Source organism: Halichoeres trimaculatus, unplaced genomic scaffold (assembly GCF_033239565.1).
Source record: "Halichoeres trimaculatus isolate MK-OKI-2021-1 unplaced genomic scaffold, fHalTri1.1 fHalTri1_scaffold_4, whole genome shotgun sequence".
NCBI classification, from domain to species: Eukaryota; Metazoa; Chordata; class Actinopteri; order Labriformes; family Labridae; genus Halichoeres; species Halichoeres trimaculatus.
This window is the reverse complement of record NW_027437182.1, coordinates 31,618,935-31,639,812: the sequence shown is the minus strand read 5'-3', so window position 1 is coordinate 31,639,812 and position 20,878 is coordinate 31,618,935. Positions and strand designations below refer to the sequence as shown.

Here is a 20,878-nt window from a genome sequence, read left to right as displayed (position 1 = left end):
AATCTAACATTTTTTTCAACCTAAAAATAAAAATAACATTTCTTAGTTTCAACATTTGAAGTAGTTTTTGAACAATTATTAAATCGACATAACTCTCATAATTATTTTACACCTACACAGTAACAGTCACTAAATCAAAACCCTACAAGTTTTTCAATTTTTTTTCCCAAGTTCCGAAAGTGACTGGATCACATCCAAAGCAGATTTGAAGATGTATTAATGTGTTTTATATGACGACAATAATAACTAAGAATTTGACTCATGTAATATAGCATGTCCAGAAAGGTCAAATTCAACATTCACATTAAAAACATCAAAATGAGCCACAAAACTTTATCTTGAAACATACAGAGTCAATATTTGGCTGAAATGTGGTCAAATCTGTAGCATATCATATCTGTTTGTCACTAAAGAAGAAAATTAATGAGCTGAACTGAGAGATGTGACATGTGAGGTGTTTGCAATATGGTACCAGTCATAACAAAAAAACTTTTAACCTTACAGTGTCAAATCCCGCACACTGGCCAACTTCCAGAGAGAAAAAAAATTAATATCACGTTTCATTTTATTCCCTCTGTACTTATGTCTTTTGGAGGGTCCCTTGTCCATCAATGGAAGATGTTTTAAGCCTCATATGTTGGTTTCCACCTCATCAGGTCGTTTAATTATTTATTTATTCGACCTGTTGTTTTGTGTTTACTCATGTGTAAGCAATTCTTGCAGGTATGAGTGTTACTTCCTCTTTTTGTCTCTTCCTATAATGAGAGTGATCATGTTGTATTTTTTTCTGACTGAAGTCACTAGTTTTTATTAATGTACTCAGTCACGACATGTTTTGAAATTGTTCCTTTTAAATGTTTTGTAATTTATTAATAAATTCTAATTGTATTTTATTTTTAAACGTCTTAGTGATTGGTTGGAGCCACACAACCACTTCTTTGTTGGCTGGCACAAACATTAGCTCAACAAAGGTCTATGACCCAAACGTTGCATCATTAAACGTTTTTTTCTCTGTGGAAGTTGGCCAGTGTGCGTGATTTTTCATTTTCTACTGTTAAATTTGAGCCTTTTCGTCTTCATCTGATGCACCTGCTCATGGAATAGATGTGCAAAGATCTGTGCTGTTTCTAACCTTACAGTGTCAAGTTCTCTCTTTTCCAACATCTGATATGCTCCAGATCTGGCATTTTACAGAGCTGTGTTTGGACAGTATCCACCAAGGATTTTATCATATTCTGCATGTCAGACATTAAATTATCCAAGATGCAGCTGGTTTTATTGCTGTTGTAATGATCAAGGAGTTATGAGGTGATAAACTATGTAAATCTTTTTCTCTATTATTGTTAAAACATTCTTTAAGAGTCTTTAGTTATTGATTTTAAAGTTTAAGTGGCTATAAAGAACTTGAAACAGAGTCCTTATTTAGACTTCTACTCATAATTTGGCTAAAATCTGTCTCTTAAATCCATAATCTGTCACTCATACAGGGATAAGACATATAACTTCTTGTTAAATTAGCAGCTGTTCCTACTTCTCATAAACTGTTGTAAAATAATGTTCAGGTCATAAAGTATAATTTAAAGCATGTGAGTTTGTGTTGTGTGATGAAATGAAAAACACGACATTAAGCTCTCTTATTAATGGACTCACATAACAGAGCTCAGATTTATTCTGTGTTATTACAGCTTGTTGTTATCTCTCTTTACAGCTGGGCCTGGTTTCTCCTCTGAGGGATGAGGAGGTGTTTCCCCAGGGGCTCAGGGCAGAAGGAGCCCTCCCTGTACACCAGACGCCCCCTGACAATGGTGGCACACACAACGCCTCGCAGAGTGACGCCGAGGTATGGAGTAATCTGTACACACACACACACACACACACACACACACACACACACACACACACAGACACAGAGAATGATGAGCTCAGAAAGTGGCTTCTTACCTCATATATTTATCACATTTAATCTGATTTACCTTGTTTTTATGATGCACATTTTCTTCTTCAATCTGTGAGGAATGGAAGAAAATTGCTCTGAGCAAAATCAGACATATGAAGGTTTTCATTGTCAGAATAAGTGTGAGAAAAAGCCACTTTATTAGGCACACCTGTCCAACAGCTTGTTAACACAAATTTCTAATTAGCCAATCACATGACAGCAACTCAATGCATTTAGGCATGTAGACATGGTCAAGACGATCTGCTGCAGATCAAACCGAGCATCAGAATGGGGAGTAAAGGTGATTTAAAATACTTTGAACGTGGCATGGTTGTTGGTCTGAGTATTTCAGAAACTGCTGATCTACTGGGATTTTAACCCACAACCATCTCTAGGGTTTACAGAGGATGGTCCCAAAAAGAGAAAATATCCAGTGAGCAGCAGTTCTGTGGGACAAAATGCCTTGTTGATACCAGAGGTCAGAGGAGAATGGACAGACTGGTTGGAGCTGATAGAAAGACAACAGTAACTCAAATAACCACTGGTTACAACCGAGGTCTGCAGAAGAGCATCTCTGAACACACAACACGTCCAACCTTGAGGCAGATGGGCTACAGCAGCAGAAGACCACACCGGGTGACCCTCCTGTCAGCTAAGAACAGTAAACTGAGGCTACAATTCACACAGCAACACCAAAACTGGACAATAGAAGATTGGAAAAACGTTGTCTGGTCTGATGAGTCTGGATTTCTGCTCCACATTCAGATGGTAGGGTCAGAATTTGGCATCAACAAAATGAAAACATGGATCCATCCTGCCTTGTATCAACAGTTCAGGCTGCTGCTGCTGGTGGTGTAATGGTGTGGGGGATATTTTCTTGGCTCACTTTGGGCCCCTTAGTACCAACTGAGCATGGTTTAAAGTCCACAGCCTACCTGAGTATTGTTGCTGACCATGTCCATCCCTTTATGAGCACAGTGTACCCATCTTCTGATGGCTACTTCCAGCAGGATAACGCTCCATGTCTTAAAGCTGGAATCATCTCAGACTGGTTTCTTCAACATGACAATGAGTTCCCTGTCTTCAAATGTCCTCCACAGTCCCCAGATCTCAATCCAATAGAGCACCTTTGGGATGTGGTGGAACGGGAGATTCTCATCATGGATGTTGAGCCGACAAATCTGCAGCAACTGTGTGATGCTATCATGTCAATATGGACCAAACTCTCTGAGGAATGTTTCCAGTACCTTGTTGAATCTATGCCACCAAGGATTAAGGCAGTTCTGAAGGCAAAAGAGGGTCCAACCCAGTACTAGCATGGTGTACCTAATAAAGTGGCCGGTGAGTGTAGATTTTTTATACACACTTTGAATTCTCGTTCTGGGTCCCATATGACCAGATCAGCATCATAGCCGGGGGCCAGGCTCCCCTTCTGCTTGTCCAGACCACACAGCTGAGCTGTTTTCCGGCTGAGGAGTCTCGTCACGTCACTCAGCTGAAACCCTCTCTTACTGGCTGAAGTCCAGAATAGAGGCAGACCTGATGGTGGTTGAAATGGGAGGTGTGGTTAAACATGTTGAATACAGATGGAGCTCCTCTCCTGAACAAATTCACGGTGTCATAAATGCAGGGTCGGGTCAGGAGGTATGATGTTTCTTTGGTTAAATCTGTGGATAAAGCGTCAGAGCCTTCCTGCTGTCAGACTTTGACCGTTTCTCTCCGTTTTCACTGAACAGTAAATGATTGTTCTGGCGCTCAGATTCTGTTTACCTCTGCGTGAACTTTGCTCAGTTTGGGTGATTTTCAGGATTAGAGTTTGGAAGAAGGAGGGAGAGAAGGAAACAACTAATCCACTTTAAAAGGAAATCTGCATATTAATTCTCTGTTATTCTGCCCCGGCCTGGTTTAGAGTAGAGTGTCTCCTCCAGCTGAACACAGCAGAGGATTTGTCATCTCCAGACAAATCCTGGAGCTTTTCCTCAGACTGGGATAATGTGAAACTGTATGATGGACACCATAGCCTTAAAAACTGTGTTGTGGTGTTAAACACCTCAAAATGAGATAATTTAGGGCTATTTAAAATAGAAGTTAACAAAAACAAGACTTGTACTTCAAACACTGAAATTCAACTCTCAGTAAAATGTTTAAGTGAAGTAAGAGCTCTCAAAGTAGAGCTGATAATGTCACACATACACACACCAGGGATCAAACCTCACCTGTCCCTCAGGTGTCTCTTGTCTGCAGTGTTACTTGCTCCGTAAACATCAGCAAACTCTGCTTCCGACCAAGGAACATGTTCTCCATTAGGGGGCGATATGGGGAAAATATGTCGGGGTGTTTTTATGACAGGATTAGGATCTGGATTTTATCAGGATTTTTTTTTTTTTTTAATATTCAGATTATTTTGACCTGCTAACAGTATTTGTGGCCACAAATATTTCCCATCCTGCATTCTGAACATTTTTTTTTAACCAGTTTTTGTCTTCTCTGCACCGTTCCATAACTGTAATCTCTTTGTGTCCTCTGATGTGTTTTTTGAACTCTCACATTCATAAATCCATTTAAAGACGTCAGCTGTAAGAGTTGTTGCGCTTATGCAGAAAATGTAAAAGCACACATCATTTAGAAAAGTGACATGATTGATATATTATAGGATGAAAGAACATCCAAGTTAGAGCTATAGACGTCTGCAGCCATTATTATTGTCCTCTGCAGTCCCTTGGGTGCAGCTTTAGATGTTATGGTCCCTGTGGGATCAGTACAGACGTGGCAGATCTTCAGACTCTCTCAGATTAGATTTGTGGTTCTGCTATGGGGCGCCGATTGTAAAGTTGCACACAGTGCAAATAACAACATTTCTCCACATTTAGCTAAAAAACATCACTTTTTCTGCACATTTACAGAAATATTTGTAAAATATATTCGTCAAATACTATACATAAATGTTGAATATTTTATCCAAATGTTAAATGTTATTTATAAATGTTATAAATAAATGTCCTGATTCTAAATATTTATTTCTCATTCTAAATGTTTAGCTAAGACTAAATATTTAGCTAAGATTTATAAATATTTTATAAAGATTTCTTGATATTTGAAAAGATTTCTAAATATTTAGCTACGTTTTTTAAATATTCAGCAAATTTGCTAATTCACACTCCTGCCCGCCAGAAGTACAAAAATAAAAGTTTGAGGAAGCGGTTTTGAGAATGTCAAGCTCGACTTTTTCCATATCCCCCATCACAGCAATTGGTACGTTTATTTTCTAACGGCGGATTTAGCCGTCTGTGTTTGACTTTCACAAAACCCCGCTTGGCTGGATCGCTTCCTCCAACTTTTATTTTGGTACTTCCGGCGGGCAAGAGTGTGAATTTGCGTGTTAGCAAAATATTTAGAAATCTTGACTTCATATTTAGAAATCTTAGCCTAAGATTTATAAATCTTGACAAGATATATTTTTTTTAATCTTTGCAAATATTTAGAAATCTTTGCAAAAGATTTATAAATCTTAAAAAAATATTTAGTTTTAGCTAAATATTTAGAATAAAACTAAATGTTTTGAAACATAGCTAAATATTTAGAATCGGGACATTCGTTTATCACATTTATAAATAATATTCAACATTTATATATAATATTTGACAAATATATTTCACAAATGTTTCTCTTAATGTGCAGAAAAAGTGATGTTTTAGAGCTAAATGAGGAGAAATGTTATTTGCAGTGTGTGCAACTTTACAATAGGCGCCCCATATTCTGCCCATAGACTGTATAAAATATGGACGTAGTCTCCAGGACGTCACCTGACTGTTCCTGATGCAGAACAATGGAGCCTATCATTGGCAGGGGCCACATTGGAAATGCAGACTGAAGAGGTGGGGTTTGGGTCTCCACACTAACAGCTTTAGGATGCCTGTCCGTCACATGAGCTGTGGCTGAACTGGCAATCTCAGTATCTTCTAAACCACTAAGTTAGAAACCTCCCCCTTGTACAATATGTGCTGACAGAAAGTAGTGATTCAGACCCAAGCTGTTTTTTAAACCAGGCTGTAAAGAGGTCTTTTAATGTTTGTTTTTTTGGTTTGGTGTGTCTGTGTTTTCTGGTCTTTCTGCAGCCAGCCTCAAGTACTATCTCACTGAGCTGCAACTTTTAGCACTTTGTCATCAGCTTCATTTTTAAAACAGGATGTTGCCCCTTGCTCCTGCTGCAGCCTGGGTTGTTAACTTCAAACGAGTCTTTTATGGCTAAGGATTCATTTTACTGTGTTTTAGTTGTAACAGATATTTACATAAAGAGCCGCAGCACAGTGTGGCCGAGGTAGTGTCCGATAAGTCCTGGTACATGTCAACAATGCTGGTCAAAGAGTAGCGTCATTGGTCTGTATAGCATGCGCTGTGAAACTGTTCCTAAAAATAATTACTTTGACTATCAACAGTGATTACAGCTCCATATCAGTAAAGTTACCAAACTGTAGAGAGGAGATTCCTCCCCAGGCCTGAGTAAAGTCTCCACTCTCCAGCTTCTTTAGGTCAGGGGTGCAGGGGGAGTGATCAGACACCACCATGTCAATGTGTCCATCTCTCAGCGCAGACCACAGCTGCTCCTGCAGGGAAATAAATCAATAATCAATAAAGCTGCTCAGAGTCAGAGCTGAGTTTTACAGCAAGGCTTATCACTAAAAAACAGTTGATGTGTTCACCTGGTTCATGGATCCTCTGATGGGGGGGCAGCACTTGAACTGTGTGGCCCCTGCAGGTATATCCTCTGCGCGCAGGCTGAGGTAATGGTGGGTGGTCTCCACTGTCAGGGGGGCTCCGGCCCGTCGAGCTTCCTGGATCAGTTTTAACGGCTTTGCCGACGACAAGTGGACGATGTGACACCGCACCCTGGAGCAGGAAGAGTCAGGGTCGGTTCTTTAATGTGGATTTCTATGTGCTACAGCCAAACCCTGTGAGACCTGCTCACTCTGATTCAATAGTTAGCTGTAGACATGCTGTTGTTCTTACTGGTAATGGAGGCAGAGCTCTGTGACAATTCGAATCGCTTCAACTTCCATGATGTCGGGCCTGGACTGCAGAAAGGTGGAATACTGAGAGGGGTCTGACATGAGGAGGGATACAGAATATATCAGCAGTCAAACATTTTTTTCATTAGGTCTCTGCTTTGCATTTTTAAAGATTTTATTTACAGAGAGCAGGGCAGAGTGTTATTTAACACCAGCACGGGGTTGATGGAAGACTTTGTTGATAGTTTCTGGTTCCTTATAATGCTTACACATTTTATTTTTTCCACCTAAAAGTAGAGGAAAACATAGTTTCAAATCCGGTAGACTATTCTCATATTACTAAGGATGGGTATTGATAAAATATCATCGATATCAACGCCCTTATTGACTCTGCTTATTGATACGATTCTTTATCGATTCCCTTATTAATTCCTCCTGTGAATCTCCTTTGTACAAAAAGTAGCTTTACAGGTTTTCTGTGTCAACAACATTTAATTGAGTTTATAAGTGAATAAATATGTAATTAGTCACTGGATCTGGATATCTCTTGATGAAAATATACAGAAATAAGTAGAATCATGTGTCATGTGATGTTGATGTACTGTTTTGTAAATTATTATCGACTCAAGTAGGCCATCTAGTGTCTCGTAGTGGTTATAGCATTACTCTAAGTTGTTAGGAAGCTTGCCGTAGTTATGACGTCAGCCATGAGACTGCAAGTGACTTTTCTTTCATTTGCCTGTTAGTATTTTGACATTTGGAGTTTTCAGCATTTTTCACAAAGACCATGATATGTTTCTGTGATTAAAGTTAAAATTCTTTTCTGAGATCAAAGTTGTACCGATGTATCCTAACTGCTGGCATACTAATGCAATTTCCCATGTATGTTAGCATCAAGCTAGCACTGTTTTGTTGATACAGTTTTTGGTAAATAGAGAGATTTATACCACGTTGAATGTATTGAATTGGAATCTCTTGCGAAAGTAATGTTCATTTCTTTGTTAGTTCAATTCTTAAGTAAAACTTTAAGCTGATAATCCTGAATTAGAGTTTTCTTGGGAAACGCTATCTAACCGCTAAGCTAAGATAGCTGCAGTAGACAAGTCGACTTAAGGTCCTGCAGCTCCGGCATAGTGTAAAGAATCGACAAGGGACTCGTTAAGCACAAAGGCTTACAATGTTGATAAATTGAACCATTTCTTATCGATTCTCAACAGGAACCAGTTTTTGATTCCCAACCCTACATATTACACATATTACAGAGCTGTATCCAGTGTAAAGGATCAGTTTGATAACAAGAATTTGTGCTGTATCTGTAGACATATTTGAATATACTTCTCTGCAAGTTCCACTATTGATTGATATCAATACTTGACACGACACAAAGGTCTAGCCGGATATCAAATAAATCAGCACTGCTGTGAGACATATTGCTCCGCCACCACTCACAAGCTTCAATGATTTAGTGATGTGGATTTTAGTTTGCCGTTTGATGAAGAATGAAAACCTTTTAGAGCTGCTTAGGACAATTTAAGCTCTCACTGCGGCCAACAGACCCTCAGTGTTTGCTTTGGATCTGAAGCTGCCATCAGCACCTCCACTTTATATTGGCAACGTTTCTAAGAATTTCTGATGACAACTACAGGCCAAGTGATTTACATTTTGTTTTGGAAACTCTATTGAAAATCTTTGCGTACACTAACACTATTTGAGACTCTGAACTCTTGAAGATTTAAGATATTCAAACGACGATCAAAATGATTAGTATCGGGTACAAAGTCAAAATGTTTCAAAAATGATTGTGACCAGAACACTGATGGCACAGGCTGATGTGTAGCAGTGTAAATCATTGTTACCACCATCCTCCTCTGTTGTTGGCTGAACGTCCCTCTCAGCATGGAACTGAAGGACAGGGAGCAGAAGACACAACAGTAATAGGACTTAGTCATAGCACAGAAAGTGAATAATCAGCTGGTATGTATAGAGATGGTCTTGTACCAGCAGGACACTTCCTGTTCCTTGCAGCTGCTTCATGGCTGAGTGTAGGTCGCTGTCGCTCACATGGGGGAACTCGTCCACTCCACTGTGGATGAGGAAACACTTAAAACCTGCCACTCCAGCCTGGATCATCGGCCGGAGCTCCAGCTGTAGGAGGACACCAGTTCCTCACGTTGGTTATAATTTAGCACACACTGAGAGTTCAGTTTATTAGTTTATCAGTCTAAGCTGTCTGCTGTACCTCGTTACCAGGAATGACTCCTCCCCAGAAGGCTGTGTCCACAAAACACTGTCCTGTCGCCTCACGCCGCTTCTCCTGAAAGTTACCAAGTGTGGTAGTTGGAGGGATGCTGTTTCTGTAGAAAACAAACAACAAAATAACTGGAAGCTTAAAATAAGTGGCATACACTTATATCACTTAATATCATTATACTTGGAGACCTGAATATTCATGTGGACACCCCCTCCTGTCACCTTGCAGCTGAATTCCTTCAATTACTGGACTGTCTTCATCTCAAACAACATGTTGATGTCCCCACACACAACAGAGGTCACACGCTTGACCTTATAATCACCAACTTTGCCCCCATCATAAATCTGTTGGCATATGATATAGGAGTGTCAGATCACAGAATAATCTCACTGGAGTTGAAATTGTCCCAACACACCAAGCCAAAACGCCAAATTCACTTCAGAAACATAAAAAACATCAACCCAGACACCATGACTTCTGACCTCCTGCAAATCCCCCCTGTAAATTTCACATCCACTACTGACGCAGTTGACTTCTACAATAACACCCTGAGCAGAATCCTGGACCTCCATGCCCCCATCAAATCACGAACAGTCACCTTCTCACGCTCTTCCCCCTGGTTCACTTCAGAGCTTCGGACCATGAAAGCAGCCGGGCGTGTACTGGAGCGGCGAGCTGCACATTCTGGACTCACTGTTCATAGAGAGGCCTATCGACAACACCAAAAAGCCTATTCAAAGTCACTGAAACTAGCACGGTCACAATTCTACTCCAATATCATCAGTAAAAATCCTGGTAACTCAAAGCAGCTTTTCTCCACCATAAACCATCTCCTCAAGCCACAGACTCTCCCAAACATCAACACCACAAAAGAGCAGTGCAACAGTTTCATTTCTTTCTTCAGAACGAAAACTGATACCATCCGCTCCCTTCTCTCCAGCTCCCCTCCTATAACTTCTCCTACTGCTGACCCACAGATTAGAACTCTCCAGCCACTTTCCTCCTTTACAGATACCTCTGAACAAGAGGTTGAGGACATCATCCGCAGGATGAGACCTTCCACTTGTGCCTTGGACCCTCTTCCGACAGTACTGGTCAAATCAAATATCCATGCTCTCAGCCCCTTGATCACCCAAGTCATCAACCACTCACTCCAGGCTGGTCATGTTCCATCTGCTCTTAAAACTGCTGTGATCAGACCCCTTTTAAAAAAACCCACATTAGACCCAGAAATCCTCTCAAACTACAGGCCCATCTCCAACCTCCCGTTCCTGTCCAAAGTACTGGAAAAAGTAGTTGCTGCCCATCTCCAGGACCATCTAAACTCAAACTCCATCTTTGAAAAATTCCAGTCCGGTTTCCGTTCTTCCCACAGCACTGAAACAGCTCTGGTCAGAGTCACAAATGACCTACTGATGGCAGCAGATGCCGGCACACCATCACTCCTCATCCTCCTGGATCTCTCCGCCGCTTTTGACACGGTCGACCACAACATCCTCCTTCAGCGCCTCCACCACACCGTAGGACTCTCTGACTCTGCCCTGAGCTGGTTCAAATCTTACCTGTCTGGAAGAAAAGAGTATGTTTCTCTGGGGGATGCAAAATCTGAGACACACACCGTCACCTGTGGTGTCCCTCAAGGGTCAATTCTTGGCCCCACCCTTTTCATCCTATACACCCTTCCACTTGGAAGTATCATCAGCCGTCATGGAGTATCATTCCACTGCTACGCTGATGATACACAGCTCTACATTAAGACAGACCCTTTTTCATCTGCAGCCCCACTATCATCATCATCATCTTCATCATCATCATTGGCTCTGAGCACCTGCCTTGAGGAGATAAAGGCGTGGATGTCAAACAACTTCCTGCAGTTAAACAGCTCCAAAACTGAAGCCATTTTAGTTGGCACACCGCACCAGGTCCAGTCATCCAGCATTACCCACATTAACTTCTCTGGTCAGCACATTCCTCTTTCATCAACAGTCACCAACCTGGGTGTAAGGTTCGACAGCCACCTTACCTTCCACACTCATATAAAACACATCCATAAGACCTCCTTTCACTTCCTCAGAAACATTGCAAAACTCCGTTCTCTACTCAGTCTTTCAGATGCTGAAAAACTGGTCCACGCCTTTGTCTCCTCAAGGCTTGACTACTGCAACGCACTCCTCATCGGGACTCCTAGCAAGGGCCTACAAAAACTCCAGTACATCCAAAACAGCGCCGCTAGGATCCTGATGAGGGTGCGGAAGTACGACCATATAACACCCATCCTTCACTCTCTCCACTGGCTTCCGGTCTCATTTAGGATTCAATACAAACTCTCCCTCCTAACCCACCACTGCATCCATGGAAACGCCCCCCCATACCTAAAAGAACTTCTCAAACCACAAACCTCATCACGCCTCCGCTCTGGTAACAACTACCTCCTTCTGCCCCCCAGGACTAAACTGTGTACAATGGGTGATCGGGCATTTAGCTCAGCCGCTCCTCGCTTGTGGAATGCCCTCCCTGAACACCTGAGGGCTCAACAAACAACAGACTCTTTTAAGAAGGGCCTAAAAACCTTTCTTTTTAAAAAAGCTTTCACTGAAGGCATTTAACCTCTTTGTAATCTTGTTGTTTTTAACCTTGTTTTATTGTCGCACTTTGAGATCGCTTTGATGAAAAGTGCTCTACAAATAAAATTTATTATTATTATTATTATTACTTAAGATTTTTAAATGAATAGCAGTAGAAAATACATTTGTAACTGAAACTTTTTTTTTCCTTCTTCATCCTTTACTAAACTTCAATACCTGTCCAGTTCAATGAGCTAAAATCATGTTGTTCTGGGATTGAAAAAATCCAGGAACAGTGAATTTCTTAATAGAATAGGACAGAACAGAACTTTATTGTCCCCTTGAGAAATTTGTCATGGACTCAGTGCTGACACAGTCCAACCCCCCACCCACACACTGAGAGCCATTTAGTAATTTAATGTAAGTGTTAAAAAAAAAGAGGAAAATGTGATGTTATCTGTGAGATAACCAAAGAAAATAACTGAGCTAAAGGACTGAAAACTTTAAAGTTGTTAATTATTCATTCACAGGTGCAAAATACCTCCAAACAGAAAATAAGAGACAAATCTGGTTCTGCAAAAAGTGGCAACAGTGCTTTAATGCAAATTTTTAAAAAAAGTTGCAATCATTTTTTGTAACTTGTCTTTATTTGACAGTCATTTAAACTTGAAAGATTAAACACACAGCTGACTTTTATAATTGGATGTATTTATTGTGAAATTTTGAGAAAAAAAAAACCCATGGAGGACACAAGACTAAAGTTTTGAAATGGTGCATTAAACTGTTCCGAATGCAGGGTAAGAAATATTTGAGGGTAAAAATGTGGTTTTTAGGTCAAAATAGTCTGAATATAAAATATTTTCTGGGTCAGGAGCAGAGTTTGCTGATGTTTACACAGAAAACTGACCGCTGATCATCTGGTTTAAGAGACACCTTAGGGACAGGTGAGGTTTGATTTCATCAGTCTGTGATAATGGAACAAGGATCTTTGAGCACTGAGAGACTGATTTTAACAGGAATCGCGAAAAGAAAAATTTCACAAATAGAGCATTCATGCGTTACTTGCAGGGTTAATAAATATGTCAGTGAAAGCTGCTGGTCCTTGGTTATTTTTCATAAAATAAAATGTGGCCCTCTGAAAAAGTTTTCAAATATATCAGTCAAATTAATTTTGAGAAAGTTGTATCCTGTTTTTCTTTTCATCAGCACCTTCACCCTTGTACCTTTGACCTGGCATGTCCAGCCTCTCGTAGTAAATTCACTTATTATTGGAGATTTAACTCACAGCGGCATGTCCACAATGGTCGTCACTCCCCCTGCTGCAGCAGCCCTGGTGGCGGTCCAGAAACCCTCCCAGGAGGTGCGGCCTGGTTCATTCACATGTACATGACAGTCTACAACGCCTGGCATCACAACACTGTCCCCAGCATCCAACACCTGCAGTCACATACACGACACATTAGATCCAGGTGTAACTTCCCTTGTCATCATCTTAAATCTGTGTCAGCTTACCTCCACAACATCCTCCAAGAAGTCCCCATCAGAGAGTATTTGGCTGATTTTCCCGTCCTTTATCACAACAACAGCAGGACGAACTTCATCACCGAGCAGCACCCTCTGACTCCTCACAGCTCTGACAGTTGATCCCAGCTCCATGTTTGTTTTTAATAAGAGTTAGAGAGCAAAAAGCCTGCCCTGTCTTTGCTTTAACTGTTCAGATATGATCTTTGCAGTCCTGTGACCTGCTGCTGTGGTACCACCCCCTGCTACAAGAGTCAAAGGGTCAGCTTTTGTTTACTCTTCTTGTCTGCTGGACTGAATTTCAACTGCAACTATTCACAAGTTTGGACAAGAATTAATGTGTACATACTTAAACTTAGACGCAAACAGATGACCCTATGAGCCAGAATCCTTTCTTTGGGAATGATTCAGGAGGGTCAAGTTTTTAGAGTTTTTCTTACATTAACCAAGTTTTTAATCTGCTGTTTTCTGTTGGCTCTTTTCTGAAGCACCTGAAGTAAACACTTCATGTTTGAACTGTGTGGTATAAATAATGGTACATAACTCTTGAACTCAGTGGCTAGCCAGGGAAGCGTTATCAGGCATAAATGAACTATAAGGCAGCTGGGCTGTGTGAGGGGAACCTCTCACTCAGTATGGGGTACTTTTCTTCAGTTTGGGGTAATTGAACTCCAAAAAGCCAACTTTACCCCTTCTTTTTGGGCTAATATGAAAAGTTCCCCAATTTGAACCTTTATTTTATGCTAATTTGAAAAATACCAAATGTATCCCTTCATTGTGGGCTATTTTTAAAGTTGTCTAAATTCAGCACTTTCATTTTTGGCTTCATTTTAAAGTTGCCCAAATTTATGCCCTCATTTTTGGCTACTTTAAAAATATACCAAATTTTACCCTTTATTTTTGGCTACTTTGAAAAGTGTCTCACATTTACCTCTTCATTTTTGGCTATTTTTGGCAGAAGCCCAAGTTGATCACTTTTTATAAAGGGCTTCTTTTAAAAGAAGCCCAAATATTCTTCTTCATTTTGAGCTATTTTTAACCGTAGCCAAATTTTTACTTCCATTTTTTGGACTACCTTTTTAGAGAGGCCCAAATTTACCTCTTTATTTCTGGGTACTTTTGAATAAAGCCAAAATTTAGTCCTTTTTTGGGGAGGCTTTTTTTAAGGCTACTTTCAAAAGAAGCTGAAATTTACCTCTTCATTTTGGGCTACTTTTAAAAATAGCCTTAATATACTTCTTTATTTTGGAGTACTTTCTAAAGAGTCTACCGCATAACTATCCCAAAATGAAGAGCTTAATTTTGGCCCCTCTAGAAAGCAGCGCAAAATGAAATGAAGAGGTATATATATAGTTAGGTTATAGGTTTATATATATATATATATATATATATATATATATATATATATATATATATATATATAAATAAAATACGTTTAGTTCTTCATAGTTACATATTGATAGCCTGTTTTTGGCTAGGCTACAACGTTTTTAGTCAGTAATACAGATTTCTAAATTGCATAAATGTGAGAAATAATTTACCATTCTGTTGGAGACTGAGAGGAACGAGGCTGAGCACTATCAGTGTCTAACTCAGAGTCAGTTTCTGGCTCTGATGGCTCAAACAGGTAGGGCTGGATCCGTCAGATGAGGCTGCTAGCGCTAGCTTCCATTGTCAGTGTAGCTGTCACCGTCACAGTTACACGGAGGCGGCTCCCTCCCGCGTGTGGGCGTGGTTGCAGCGCTGCTAACTGACACGCCCCCAGTGTCTCACAGCAGAGAGAAGTGCTTGTTTTTCCATGATTTTGAGACCTAATTTTATATACTTGACCATTTTTCACAAATTTTTTTCTGCTTTACACGGACTTTAAGCTACATCAAAAAGTATTACTAACAATAGGGAAATATAGGCTCCTTTGAAGTTAGGGTCTGCCGTTACTTTAGTAACTTGTTAGTAAACACAACACTAAAACTAGGCTCCTCCTTCTTGGCTCAGTGCCAGCAGTAGCGCACACCCACCGCCTCATGATCATGACCACATTTACTAGCTTAGCAAACACCTGTAGCATCGTGTTTTTACTTGGGAGAGACTCGGGAACCATGCACCTGACTTAGCCATTATCACAAGCTAATCGCTGGGTTATTTAACCTGGTTAGCAGAAAGCTAACTTGCATCACTCTTTGTTCCGAGCTGCTCTCCAACTGACTGTGAAGTTGAGCCAAGCTTCACCCTCGTTAAGAAAAAAAAGCTTTATGTGTTTGGCATTTCATTTTACTTTGGTTGTCTTTTTCTTGCTCCATGCTACGTCCACCGTTATAGACCCTCGGGATAGCTTCTCCCACTCGCTAATCAAAATGCTAAGTCCCTTGCACACTGGGCGCGCTGTGATTGGCTGAGATAACCACGCCCACTATCCACCCAGAAACATTAACAAACAGGCAGGCAGGAGGAGAGGGTTCGAGGCAGACACTGACACTGAAACACATGTAAAGAGGCCCAGAAGTGACAATTGAACAAGATTATCCCTGTAAATGTTGACATTTTATTTATTAAGAAAAATTCTGCAGACTCTACCTGTAAAATGCAGCCTGCTTTTTAAATTAGCCAAAAAAGGTAAATGTTGGCCACATTAAGAGGTTGCCCAAGCTGAAAAGGGAAATGTTGGCTACTTTAAAACATAGTACAAAATGAAGAGGTAAACTTGGGCTACTTCTAAAACATCAGGGACGTTCATCTATGACAAACATATACAAATATTGCACATGGCTGCACTTAATCACCAAAACATTGCTCCACTTCTCATTTAAAGACCTCACAGAACCAGTTTACGTCTGGATCCTTGGCTCCAGTCCTGGCCACTGGTATTAAAATGATCTTACACTATGTGAGCTGACTTCTTACTTCTCCAGGGAACTCCTTTGTTTATTCATATGAGCTGCTCCTCACACAAACACAGGAGGTAGTCAAATTTTCAGATCACTTTATTTCCATTTCTTCATGTAACTTATTTTAATATGAGCAGGTTTACCTGAACACGGCAACACAGACACGGGAACAGACAAAAACGAGGTCTATCTGGTTTTAAACCTGAAAAATTTGATTGGTCTGAGGGGAATGAAAAATAACGCAACGCTCTTTATTTGATAACACTTACATGTACTCGCTCTTTACTAACACTCGCTCCAGAGATGTGTTTGCTTCTGATGTAATGACTCAGGACGAAATCCAAAGACCTCGTTCAGTGTCACTTACCTAACCCCACAGGAAGCTGAGGTGTTGAAACAAAAAGAAGGTATTTAGTGCTCAAAAGGCTCAATGTGGAAGGTTACATGAATAATCTGACTCAATCTGATTACTGAGGCATCATATCAGCTTCAGATGAGCTTTGGGTGTATTTTAGGAGGGTGGATTTTCTCCCTGAACAGTGTGTGTGGAAGCGTATTAGCTGAAGGAGGAAAAATGGTCAGTGTGAAAAACACACCTATAAAAACTTTTTCTTGTTAAAATCTTTAGTGAGAGTATGTTATGATCGAGCTTGTTGGTAGTTCAGCTGCATAGATAAGACTTTTATTTTTATTTAACGTAAGTAAATTTATAGCCATAGTCATAAATATTACATTACATGAAACATGAACACCAATTATCCTCACACCTACAACAGAAACACAACATACAACAGCCACGGGGTGTTATTTTCAGAATTATAACAGCAGATGGGACAAAGTTCCCATCAGTCCAAGCTTGTTTACAGATTAGTGATCTGTATCTTTGGCCAGATGGAATTATTGTCAAAAGTTAGCACCATGGAGGGTCGAGTGTTATTGTGCAGATTTCGTGTATGATGGCTCTGTTGTTGAGCTTCGACAAGGTGTGGAGAAGCTGATTATTTTGATGGCCCTGTGCTGTGTGTGAGTGAGTTCATGTTGGAGACAGTAAGCAAACTGTGTGTAGCCCCAAGGTCCATTTTCCATTTCCATTTCATCCAGCCCCCAGCTTTCATCTTACAGTGTATTTATTATATCACTGAGTTGAATCATGTTTTAAATGATGTGAACATTTACATTTTCTGTCAAAGTCAGAAACCAAACCAAAGTCTATCTAGCAATGTCTCACCAGCCTACATCTGGACTGTGCATAGGCTACTTGTGGAAAGCTGAAGCTCTGTACGTTCTGCAGAAACTCAACAACTCTTACAGCTGACGTCTATAAATGAATGGATTTACCATGAGGCTGGATTAGATTAAAGTTGCACATTTGTGCATAAAAAAAATAGCCCAGAATGCAGTACAAGACATATCTGGGTCTAAAAATGTTATTTCCAGGTCAAAATTTTCTTAAAAACTTGCTGAAAAACAACCCTGATAAAACCTAGATGCTGATCCTGCCATAAAACTATCCTGAGATACAGATCCTCTCATTTAAAATATAAAAAATATATCACAAAAGCAATTGATGAGTAATCTGTACTTGCTCTTTGTACTCAATAAATGCCAAAGGTTAATCACGTTGCATTTGTGTATTTCAGGTATCCTGTTGATAGAGAGGTACTGTTATATGAACCCCTAAAAAGTGACTACTCCTCGAGAAAAGGCTCAGTGAGTGTCATGGTTTATTGAAACAAAATCAGATACACAGACTCAGGGAAATTATAGGGTTATACTCAATATATCTTGTATTGAACAAAGTACAAGACATCACTAATTCAAAGCAAAAGATCACTGATGCCATCGCCACAAATGACGAGGCTATGCTGCAATGAACATTACAAGAAATCAAAAAGAAAACAAACAAAAAAAACTTAAAAATCTACTCCTCATTTTGTAACAACTTCCAGATATTTGTCTGTTCATAGACACCCTGTATCTTCCACATATCGCCCCCTAACAGAGAACATTTTCCTTGGTCAGAAGGAGAGCTTGTTGATGTTTACGCAGCACGTAACACTGCAGAAAACTGGCCACTGATCATCTAGTATAAAGAGACACATTAGGGACAGGTAAACCTTGATTTCATAAGTGACTGATTTTTATAGAAAACACTAAAAGAAAAATCAAATGATCAAAAGCTTGGTCTCCCCCAGTGTAGAGGGTGTACAGAAAGGGGCCTAGGACGCAGCCTTGTGGCACTCCAGGAGGATAATGTTAGATTACCAACACTAGAGCCCCACAAGGTGACACAGGCTACATAGATATTTGATGTAGGTAGGCCGGTTTGTTGTCCTGTTTTTGTGCAGATAAAAACTGGAACTTCAAAACATTTCAAATTATCACAGAAACGAGAACCATAAAAAATAACTCCAGAGCTTTCTTTGACTGCATGAACCGTGTATTACCTGAAACTCTGATTGGGTCAAAGAGTGCATCAGTCACAAGAACTGATTGTTGGTCTGATTCTGGTGTTAATCTACCACGCAAAAGAGATGAAAAGCTGAAATATAAGCTCAAAATCTTACTGTCAGCACAAGAGTTTAATCTCTTGGACATGTTATCACTGAAAAACTAATGACAAAGATATTTCCAGGCAGTGGTGTAAATTGGCTGCACAGACAAACATGTTTTCATGCAGGTTTAGTCTGTGAACAGGTGTGGTGACGATGTCTCAACCACAAGTTCAACACACTGGTCATATTATAAGAAGATAAACCTGCAGACAAACTGTTGTCATGCAACGACGCTGAGAAGTGAACAAGAGAGGTGTGCCTTGGATAGGGAAGTGCAAATATTTGTGAAGTACAGGAGTTGACACAGTATAGCACAAGTCCCAGCCACAGAGACACTTTCATTGCTGCCTCTTTTATCATAATATTTATTTTTTATGTGTGCTCAGATACCTTAATTTAGTTTTTCAACCAGGATACCCCTCCAAATTATTGAATTCAGATGTTACAATGACTTCTGAACCTTGTGGAAAGCCTTCTTTGAAGAGCTGTCACAGCTGCAGAGGGCGGGCCAGCTCCATATTACACCCTATGGATTAAAACTGGGTGTCATTAAAAGTCAGATGTCCTGATGCTTTTGACAGTGAAGTGTATCTCAGTGCTCTTTTGTAAATCTTTAACTGTTTATTTTGACTTTCATTTGGACTTTGAGTCTGAAGTTAAGCTTGAGTTAAATTGTGTTTTGCTCATTAAGCTATGAATGAAATAAAAGTCCATTAAGTTGTTGCTCTTTTGACAACATCAGGGTGTTCATCTCTGTGGTTCATGACTGACCTACATATTTATTGTTATTAGAAGCTGACACATTTTAAGGTTGAACAGTTTCAGCAGTGGGAGTGTCAATGGCCCAGAGGTCGCGCTGTATAAGGTTCACCCTACGTTTGAATCCAGCCTATGGCCTCTTCCTCGCATGTTCCTCCCCATTCCCACCCTGTTTCCTGCTCTATCCCCTGTCCTCTTCTTTCTGATTAAAGACATAAAAAGCCCCAAAAGGTAACTTAAAAAAAAAATTGAACTCTTTTTCTGAACGTCTGAGGCTTACTTCCCTGTGCTCTGTTGAGTGTCTGTGGGAAGGCATCTGAGAGGTCACATTATTACCCTTGTTGACTGGGAGGATATTCAAAGGGCACTTCAATCCACTGAAAGGGCACTTATAAGGTCATTATTCTCAAGTTCTTCACTGTAACAATCTTCAGAGGGCATTTGTAATCTTCTATCTACACATAAAGGCCTGAATGTCGTTACTGCCGAGCTAGTTATTTCTGTTAAAGTTAAAGTCTTAGCAAAAAAAGCTTGAGTGATTTGCTAATACAGGGGGATAGGAGCTCAAATTTGCCTTTAAGAGCTAACTTGGACTCTATACTGTGAGGTTTTTAATGAACAACATCAAGCTCCACCTTATGTGGCTTACAGAGGGAGTTATGAGATATCTTTGCCTCTTCAGAAATCTAACCATACCGGCTTTTCCAGCTGCTGGAGGAACTTTGGCTCTAAAGAAACAAATGCCTATCACCAGTTTGAAACAAAGGAGTATTAAATACGTCATGGACGGGCATTAGTGTTGAGTCAGGCATACTTTTTGTGTGACTTTTACACTGATCATAAGTCCTTTGTGTGTGTGTTTTTTTAATGCATGGGAGGAAAGTAGCAAGAGTTGGTTTCAGTCATGCTCAAATTTTAGTCAGCTTTCCATGAAATAGATCACTGTCTCGGAGATTAAGTAAAATAAAAGATCTAATTTGGGTAGATTATTTTTTCCTCCAAATATATTTTACAAATTTATTTAAACCTTTTTTTATCAGTATGATTGATCGTAACAGTATTATGGGAGGGTGATGTGAGGTCTGAATCTTTGACCCAGATCCTAAACTGACTCTAATAAATAAAAGCCTTGTAGCTCATGGGCTGTAATAACAACCCTCATAAAAGTGATAGATCAGCCCTTTGTGCAGCTCTGTTTTGACTCCCCTCACCTGTCTGTCATCATGTGTGTCTGCATGCTGCGCCCTCTGCGCTCCTATTGGCTGGCCGCCTCATGAGGGGCTGGTTTTAGCGCGTATCCTGCGGGTGTGGAGGCAGTGTGAGTGGATGAAAGCTGACAGGATGCAGCTTCTCCTCGGCGGCCCTCATCCTCCCTCCATCCTCCCGGCGGTGCGCGCTGCG

The 20,878-nt window shown here is 40.3% G+C and overlaps 1 protein-coding gene across 2 annotated transcripts; it reads right to left on the bottom strand.

Annotated features, from left to right (window-relative positions):
* Nucleotides 1–1,702: 1,702 nt before the first annotated feature.
* Nucleotides 1,703–20,815, bottom strand: LOC141789191 (allantoinase, mitochondrial). 2 transcript variants are annotated; one of them, XM_074668532.1, is made up of 11 exons: nt 20,689–20,815; nt 13,043–13,194; nt 9,182–9,296; nt 8,941–9,087; nt 8,799–8,844; nt 6,944–7,037; nt 6,637–6,823; nt 6,402–6,540; nt 3,303–3,475; nt 1,974–2,006; nt 1,703–1,852 (listed from the first exon to the last, which is right to left on the bottom strand). In XM_074668532.1, exons 2-11 carry the CDS (start codon nt 13,165–13,167, stop codon nt 1,703–1,705), a joined length of 1,209 nt encoding a protein of 402 aa, XP_074524633.1. In that variant the 5' UTR covers nt 13,168–13,194; nt 20,689–20,815. The 2 variants fall into 2 exon arrangements, with proteins under 2 accessions (XP_074524633.1, XP_074524632.1); XM_074668531.1 differs by lacking the exon at nt 20,689–20,815 and adding an exon at nt 13,270–13,944.
* Nucleotides 20,816–20,878: the final 63 nt, after the last annotated feature.